The sequence below is a fragment of the Solea senegalensis genome, linkage group LG14 (assembly GCF_019176455.1).
Source record: "Solea senegalensis isolate Sse05_10M linkage group LG14, IFAPA_SoseM_1, whole genome shotgun sequence".
Classification (NCBI taxonomy): domain Eukaryota; kingdom Metazoa; phylum Chordata; class Actinopteri; order Pleuronectiformes; family Soleidae; genus Solea; species Solea senegalensis.
Window position 1 is genome coordinate 17,173,876 of NC_058034.1, and position 9,653 is coordinate 17,183,528.

Sequence of the window (9,653 nt, forward strand, 5' to 3'; positions counted from 1 at the left end):
GAAGGATGACTTCCATTCACATGGTGTTAAACCTATGGGACAATAGGTGCGAGCAGGGCCGGAGAAGAAAAGAGGCTTTTGTCAAAGCTCTGGGTAGGAATTTAGAGCATCTGCTTGTTATGTTTCACTCTATTTACTTTGAAATGATGATATTAATCCTGTCCACTGACAAAGATCTGATGTCATACAACAACACACTTGTATAGAGCACATTTGTGTTGACATCAAAATCATTTCCTCTCCCCGCAGAATGACAGCACATCATCACCTTTACAATCTCATGCACCGTATATGTTATCCGGACGTGTTTTTTTATTTTTTATTGAAGCTGTCATTATCTGGCGGCACGTGTGTTGAAGTTTTGGCTGTGATCCAATCAAATGTGTGTTGGATGAAAGAACAAAGAGGATTTTTACTGCCGATCTTAAAAAGGGTTCATCAACACATTCGCTCATCTCATGTTGTCATGTTCATATCTGACAAGCTGGTTTTTACCAATTTCGAATGCAGTTCAGCGTTGCCACAGTAACACGGATTCATGGGGCAAACTCTGTCATGTCAAACCTACTGCTTTGACTACCAGGGTTCCCACACATCAAGGACTTTCCAGGACAAATTTCCTCAAATTCAAGGACCGAATGTGCTGACACAGCTTAAGATGGCGTCCATTGTCCTTGGGATCTTGGGTTCAAGAGAGTCTTTGTAATTTTCTCACGTTGTCATTTGCTCTCTCTTGCTTGGCGTTACTCGCTCATCGTTCTGCACGGAGTCTCACGTCAACGGCGGAGAGAGACAGCGGACAGTGTCCATCAAGCAATGCAGGGCAAGAAACACCAGGAGGTGTCGTAACAAATTTAGACATTTACCTAAATATCAACTTCACTTCTTTCTCCAAGCACTTTCAATGATCATCCTGCAGGGGAGTAGCGGTTAGCACTATTGGCTCACAGCTAGAAGGTGCTGGGTTTGATTCCCTGTGTCTGCGTGGGCCTCCTTCAGGCTCTCCGGTTTCCTCCCACCATCGAAACATGTATGAAACAGTCGGTCAGGTTCGTCCCTTGTGGCGTCGCAGCGGCTCTGATCAACTTCTTCCTTCAAGCACATGTCTATTTAGAGTGATTTTTCAAATGTACACACTTCCAAGGACTTCAAGGACCCATGGGAACCCTGGACTACAGAATCAAATATCTCATGTAATTCAAACTCACAAACATTCACATTTTCTTGGGTCACCACAGCGGATCATCATCCTCTGTCTAATCCTATGGTGGGGTAGTGGTTAGCACTATTGCCTCACAGCAAGAGGGTGCTCGGTTTGATTCCCTGTATCTGATTCCAGGCTTTCTGGTTTCTTCTTCTTTCTTCAAGCACTTTCAATGACCCATGTCTATTTTGGGGCGCCAAAGTCACATACTTTCAAGGACTTCAAGGACCAGTGGGAACCCTGGATTACAGAATCAACATGGGTCCTGATAAGATAAATTAAAATTAACAATGAATGGGTCTCTAACTTAAAAAGCAGATAATCTGCCTCCATCTGATCCTCTTGTGTCCTCTTCTGTTCCACCGGCTGTCCTCACGTCCTCCGGCACAACATCCATGAACCTTCTCTGTGGTCTTCGTGTTTTCCAAAACTAAGGTATTACTCCAACAACATCCTTTGTGAATAAATATTGTACTCACACAAGAATTTGTCAACTGGTGATGTGAGTAAATGTAAGTGCTCTCCTCTGCGCAGACGTCACGAACATGAGCTGCTCATGGCAGGAAACAGCTGGGTCCTGTCACAAATCATTAAGAGAGTGTTTATTCCCCAAAATGTGAGTGTGCGTGAACAGGAAGGCCACCGGGCCGAAACATCTGTGCATGCGTTCACTGGACTGAGTGATAATGAATGCATTTAGAAATCAAGCCAACCGTGGACGTACAGTACTCGCAGACGATGTTTCACACGTTTTCTGTTCGACACAACATTACTGCAACTTTTTTTCAAAACGTTCCACATCTCATTTACAAGATTTCGCCGTCCAATTCATCAGCATTAAAGCAGCATGTAGCTACAGACAGGACAGAAGGGGATTTTTATTGAAGTTAAATGAGATTAATGGGATGGATTCTGGCTTTTTTTATCTTTGAAACCCTTTGAAATTCACTCAGTGTGACTGTTTTTTTCAGTTTGCGATCTGTGACAGTGACAAAAAAAGCATAAAAACAAAGAATGGAAATCAGTTTCTTTTCTTTTTAAAAACATGGCTCCAACTTGGGGGAGAATATTTGAGCTTAAACCCTATTCTTGTCATGTTTCATAATTCATTGTATATATCTAATGTCTATTTCTATGCATTAGCAGTTACACTGCCCTTATTGTGTGTTATTCTATTACTTTAACTATGTATTATCTATTTTAACTATTCATCTATTTCTTCAACTATTAACTCGGCATCTGTGTGGACAGCAAAGAAAGAATTTCATTGCACAGCGAAACATGTTTTTCGTACTGTACATATGACAATAATCTCTTTTAATCTTGAATCTAAATCTATAAAACGTGAATATTCAAAATATACAGCCTAGAAGCGCAACAGACCATTTGTTGCAATTACCATACGGTCCAGCAGACGTTGTGAGCACAGCTTGGCCTTAGATCCACTATAAATGCCTTTTTTGCCCTACTGGAAAACTATTATGAGATGCAGAGACATAATGGAAAAATGAAAAGAAGCATCCTAGCGTCCAAGATGTCGTTCCAAATGCAAATGCAAAGAACTGCGGTTCAGTCAATTCTCACACCCTCCTGAGTGACCACGAGACAGGAGTGCAGAAGAGTCAGAAAAGCTCATTTCCCCCGAACCCCGGGCACCTGAGAGACACGCGCAGGAGGGGAGAATTCTCCTGCCTGTTTGCCTCTGTCAGTTTTGATGAGCTCTGTGAAGACAGCACCTTTGCTCAAACAACTGGAGCAGATCCAGCTCCAATTGACTAAATTGCGTTTTTTCACGTTGTAAATAGAAGATTGAAGAAGTTTAATGGAAGGGGAGAGAAAGTGTCCTCTCTCCTGTCTGTCTCTTTTTTAATGACTGAGGCAGTGACAGAAACCAGGGATGACTCACTTTCTCACTCTGTGTCAACCTTTCCTCTGTTTGTTGGTCTCAGTCAGTCTCAGTTTTGTCCTTCCTCCCCCCCAAAAAATGCATCTAATACATCAAATATTAATAACCCCCCCCCATGCCTGCCTAATGTTTTTGCACTGACAGAACACAGAGTGACCTTCAGATCACATATGCACTCCTCCACCTCTCATCAGTTTCATCTTGTCCTCTGCCAGGCAGATGTTCTCTGTCTGTCCTCAGCTGAAATACGGGCGGGGTTGGCAGCAACAGATTATCGCCCTAAAGGAGGGGACAACTCAATTTTACGATTCCCATCTGTACTTTCCTCAACGTCGGTAAACGACAGTTTAATCAGCATTTTTTTTTTTCCGACCGCGGAGATAAGAGACAGTGACTTGTGTGACGTCTGGCTCACTGAACTAATCTCAAAGCTAATTGATTATTTGATCGAATGGGCGACTGACTGATTGATTAAATGCATTGTTGCCTCACTGGCTGTACGAGTGACTGACTGATGACAGGCTGAGCTGATTGACAGCGTGCCAAGACGAAACCATCCCAGATTCCAGAGTCCTACTCTCTTCTCTCTTTTTTCTCCACTAATAGTTGTTTTTTTTGTTTTTTTTAAAGCAGCTTATAGTGTGTGCTTACTGTGCTATAGTTGTGACAGGTTACTGCTCTAGGCAGAGAAGCTTAAATCTGCCTAAATTATTAGTTAATGCAGATGACATACCACACACACACACACACACACACAGAGAGAGTTCAGTTTGTACAGCTATTCATCATAGAACATGGCATTGACTTCCATTAATCTCGACAGCCTAAACAATCTTTAGCGTATGAATTAATATCTTAGCCTTAACTAGGGCTGAACCATTTTGAATCAATGTCTAATTGCAGTTATTTTGACAGGATTGATAGCGATAAGATTCGCAGGGCATGATTTCAGAGGGAATGGGAAACTTTTACATAACTCATTTTCATTTGGAAAAACACATTAAAAATGAATGACTGTGTGATATCTGTGCAGATCTGTGAGAAAACAAAGACATTAACTCATTTAAAAATTATATTTTGACACACATTTTTGGTTTAACCCCTAGAACACAGAGCATTACGACTGCTTTTTCCATTAATGTGTTTAAACGTACTGTATACAGAGGCTATGCGAATGTGCAAGACAGAGTGTTTTAATAAAGAAATATCATTTTCACCAACTATATAAACACACCTGAGCAAAAATCACTCAAAATGTTTAAAATTGGATTGATTTTGTGAAATTCTGTTCACTTTGCTCGTTTTTATGAACAAATACAAAAGAAAAACAGGTCTATTTTGTGATTTCCGCACAATTATCGCTACTTAGATAAAAATTAGATATAAAGTCAACCATAATACATAAGAAGACGTATTTTAAAGCCTGAATATGTGACCTATAAACACACACACCCAGGATGTCCGTATAAGGAGTTGTGTATTATTCCCACGGCAAATCACCACGGGTGCACCTGCAGCACAGATCCGTGCTGCGTGAGCACTGAGCATATTGCATTTTTGATAGAATATGAATAATTGTTCAGCCCTACAGCCTTAACATAAGGTTCTGCCTCATTAGGACCAGGCTTTGTTCCTCCTATTAGGACTTCTGGTCCTGACAAGGTCGGTGTTGATGCCAGAAAAGGTTCTAGTAGAGGTAACAAATCCTTCCACATGCACACACCTGCAATCCAGGGCAGACAATAAACGTAAAGTGTCCCTTTAAAGCTTTATCGGAGCCGTAAGCAAAATATTTTCATCACCTTTGGTTTATAATAAAAAACTGGCTCTCACCTGCACCAGCAAACTACGGCAAACAATCATAAATTCCCTGAATAGAAGATAAAAGCTCAAGGCAAGACACATGGCTTAACACCCACCTGCCCTCAGTAGACAAAGACAACGTCCAACAAACAGGACAATATAATAGAGATGTGCACTTCTGACTATATATACACATGTATATACATATATATATATGTACGGTCTAGGAAACACATCTATTGCACAACAGGGCACATTATACAGATATTTAGCTTAACATAAGCACACCTGGCTTGTGAAAGAATAACACAAGTTAATGCAACTGATGATCAGGCTGAACAAGATTTACAGTGTGTGTGTGTGTGTGTGCAGGTTAAATCTTGTCCACATTCACATCAGTCACAATGTGCTCAGCAGAAATGCCATTAAAATATTCATATACATATACACTTTAAAAGAGAAATGCACTGCAAGTCTCGTGCCACAAAAAAAAGTAAGCCATTAAACTCATAAAATTCATGTTTTGTTTTTTTGTTTTGTTTCTATATTAAAGATCATATAACTACACACAAGTGCTGCACAGGTCAAAATGAAATTGAGGTTAATTTCCCCCGCGAAACTCACCGGAAATCTCGGTCTGAGGCACACCGGCCAGAGTGAAGCCTTTGCCGGTGTAGAACTGCCGCAGGTCGGCGCAGCTCCTGTCCGCCCCGGACACCGGGCCCGGTGCTGCAGACAGACACAGCAGCACATGCAGGAGCAGCGGGAGCAGGAGGCTCATCTTGTCAATGTGTTAGAACTCCTGCTTTCTCACAGTCAGTCAGTCAAAAAAAAAAAAAGAAGAAAATCCGATTTTAGCTCCGGGTGAAACAAGCAGGAGTAGAGTAGAGGAGTCGTCAGTGTTTGGGAGTTTTTTTCCGCTCAAACTGTCTTCAAATGCATGTTTCCCTCCGGATCTTAAACTGGAGGAGCCGGGTTTGAGAGCGTGGTGGTGATGGTGGAGGTGAGGGTGAGGGTGGTACTCGTGTCGTGGCGGCCGCTCCGGGTTTGTTTGTGCCGGGGAAGAGAGCTGCGACGCGCGGCTGTAGATGTCAGGTACACCCCGCTCCTCCTCCTCCTCCTCCTTCTCCTCCTCCTCAGCGCTGCTGCTGGCTGCAGAGATGCCTCAGACAAAAGAGACAGCAAACTGTGTGCGTGTGTGTGTGTGTGTGTGTGTGTGCGTGCAGGTGAAAGCTCAGTAAAAGCCGGTGCAGGTCCACAGGCTCAGGCAGGTCATGATGGTAAGATTAGATAAAAAAAAAAAAAGTGAAGGCAACAAAAGAGCAAAAATCAATTTGCTTCAATTAAATGTCATGTGCACAAAAAAAATAAAATAAATAGTGATAATTGCCTCGTGAATTCTCCTACTCCTCCTCTTCTCCACGCTTTGGGACAATGAATAGAGGGTGTGTGGGTGTGTGGGGAGCTCAGCCTCTCTCAGCATTGTGTGTGTGTGTGTTGTGCTGCAAGGAACCGAGGAATAAACAGCGACACCTGCAGGCGACAACAACAAAGAAGGGTGTTGGTAGAGAACAGACACTCCAGATAAAGGGGATTGTCCATGAGTGTTTGTTGTCATTGTTTAAAGAGTATTGGTTGTATTTATACTTGCACAGCAGCCATATTGAGCCATTCTGATCACATTATTGACGACTCTGTTGAGTTGAAGTAAGCCAGTGCAGCGGTGTGTGAACCGGTCTGCACCCAGTAACTGAGAGAAATAAACAAAAAAAAGAAGCCATTATTCATTTGATTCTTTACTCCGGTGCTTTTCTCATTTCTCCCCAAAAAATCCCCCAGTTGCCAATTTCCCCTAAAAAAAAAGGTAGTTGGACGCTCTTTTTATCAGCGTTATTTAAGAGTATTTTCACTTTCCATTTGAAGCATTTTCCATTCGATTACACGCAGTTATGCTGCGTCCTGTTTTGCCCTACATTTTATTTAATTTTCTTAGTGCGGTGAACACTGAGTGGGCAAAGCTAAAACGCTGTATATACATGATTGACTTTCCTGACTGTATTTCAGGAGCAGCTAAATGTAGCAGCTAAGTAAAATGTACGACTGTGCCATGCATTTTATAAACGTCATAGTGACTAATTGATATGTGATGAGCATTGGTTTTAAAAAAAAAATACCCTCCCACAGTCCAAAAACATGCACATAGGCAAACTGGACACTCTAAATTGACAACAGGTGTGAGCCCTATGTCAGCTGGGATTGGCACCGGCGACCCCCGTGACCCTCATGTGGAGGATAAAGTGGTAGAAGATGGAAGAAAGCAATGTATCATCCAACTTTGGTTTAAGGAGGAAAAGACAATCGCAGTTATAGATAATACTTGTAGGGTATCATCAGTATGACTGAACCTTTGTCTCCGTCTCCCTTGTCCAGTATCCTTGCCTCTCTGATAACAACAAGAAAGGACACATTCGTTAGTATTGTACAGGACGTGCCACAAACAAAACATTCCTCTTTGACGACACAGTAAATACCCTGTAAGATGCGATCAGTGTTACACATGTAAGCTATACAACGCATCCCGCAGCTGAGACACAAGTGCGTAATGTGCAGTCGGTCCACCGCATTATGAGGTCAAAATGCTCTGTGCCAAAATCGCGATCCATGCCGAAAGCAGATCTTTGTCTGTGCAGGAATCTTTGACTGATGTTGCCCAGCAATTATTGTATCGCTCGCTGTAACCACAGAGATTCTGTGTCATGGATTTTTCCAGGATCTTACCTGCAGGACCAGCCCAGGAGAACAAATCTCACTTATTGTAGCTTCACATTCATGCTGCCAGTCTCCTGTTTTACCAGAGGGAGACGTCACTGCAGTCCATGTTGATGAAAGCAGCCTGAGATGACTTTGTTCCTGTGTGACGTGGAGCTATAGGCAATAGTGTCGCTACTGAGATCAAGATTCGGCGTTCAAAGCAAACGATGCATGAGAATACGTGAAACTGAAGGTGACACATTAATGTAAGTGATTTGTGCAAACAGCTCTGTTTCCTATCATTGCTCTAAACACACTATGTCTCCCAGCTGTTAGGTTAGAGGCTGACAGAAAATCACTGCCTGCCCCTGGCTCAGTTTGGCAGGGTCGGTATAAGCATGATGACCAATGTTCTGCAATCTTTGAATCCAACGTCTTTTCCCCATGCTGGGGTAAAAAGTCGATCAAAGAAAGGTCACCGGCAGCCTCGACATCCCAGAGTTGCAAGTGAAATTAACTGCAATCTGCGGGTGAAGCCGAAGCAAACACTAAGAGAGCTAAATTAGCCTTTAATTACTTTGGAGACCGACTTGTCGGAGAAAAATGTCAAGAGGAAATTTATATAAGAGTGTGACTGATGTTACCGCTACGGGCTAAGAGTTTAATTTATAATAATGCATGTAATACAGTATGTCAGAGGAAGATAAAAAAGATTAAAAACAACCTGAGTGTCTGTCACAAACATACATTATGTCTGCGAGGAAAGAACACAGTGACAATGAAAGTGTCTCTGCATTAGGTAGTTACCGCTATGCTTCACACTTTCAGACAAAGAGTCTGTCTGTGAGGAGTTACTCCTCATCCTGCAGGGAAAACATGCCGCTCGGGCTTTGGTAAACTGGGGAATCTACATTAACTGTAGGTGTGAAAAATGTCATTCATTCACAGCACTTTATTGATATAATAATTCTCTGAACACTTTATTGATATAATACTTCTCTGAACACTTTATTGATATAATAATTCTCTGAACACTTTATTGATATAATACTTCTCTGAACACTTTATTGATATAATAATTCTCTGAACACTTTATTGATATAATAATTCTCTGAACACTTTATTGATATAATACTTCTCTGAACACTTTATTGATATAATACTTCTCTGAGCACTTTATTGATATAATACTCTGAACACGTTGCACTGTGCTCAACAAAGTGGAGGAGTGAAGTGCAAATTGGGTAAGTAAAACAAAATAACACGGCCACAGCAAGAGATACTGTAAAAAAGGCAATTCAATTTGAATTCTGAAACGTGCAAACGGGAAATTGAAGAAGGCCCCAGTGATGGACTGACGACCATGTCCATAGGACCTAAAAACCAAGAACTGCAAAAAAAAAACTTGCATTTCCATCATCATAATAATAATAATAGTCCAAAAGTGTAAAGTGTAAACACACTGAGGGAGGGCTGAGGTTCAGGAGGGGAACCCAGGGTCAACTCAGAACACGACATTCATTCACCTTCAGTTCAACTGAAGGACGCACTGTCACCTTATTTAACAGAATTATCCTCAGTTACACACACACACGTGTTTTTGCAGCTACTCTTCTTAGGACACGCATTGACTTCCATTCATTTCGACAGACAAGGCGCCTCACCTTAACCATAACTAGTTCATGCCTAACCCTAAACTTAACCCAACCATTTCCTCAGACCAGGTTCTGGTCTCCATGAGGACTAGGCCATTATAGATACGCCTAAAGAGGTCCTAAAGAGGTTAGAAATACAAGTATACACACACACACATACCAAGTTTACTAACTGTACATGTGCTTAACAGCAGTGATTTATTACCCTGGCAGGAGTTGGCATTATTAAAGTGACGATTAACATGTACCAACTATTTAAGCTGTCAGCAGAAAGGTGGAAGTTTTATGACACTTGACACAAACAAAGTGATGAGTAACGCGTCAAATATCTAGA

At 41.8% G+C, this 9,653-nt stretch overlaps 1 protein-coding gene across 1 annotated transcript in view; it reads right to left on the minus strand.

The window, feature by feature from the left end:
* Positions 1–6,358, minus strand: part of LOC122781322 (glypican-1-like) — a 44,087-nt gene extending 37,729 nt beyond the window's left edge. Inside the window, exon 1 of the mRNA XM_044044971.1 lies at positions 5,538–6,358. Within this exon, the coding sequence (XP_043900906.1) occupies positions 5,538–5,694 (157 nt within the window). The 5' untranslated portion in view covers positions 5,695–6,358. The remainder of the gene's footprint in view (positions 1–5,537) is intronic.
* Between the last annotated feature and the right edge of the window lie 3,295 nt (positions 6,359–9,653).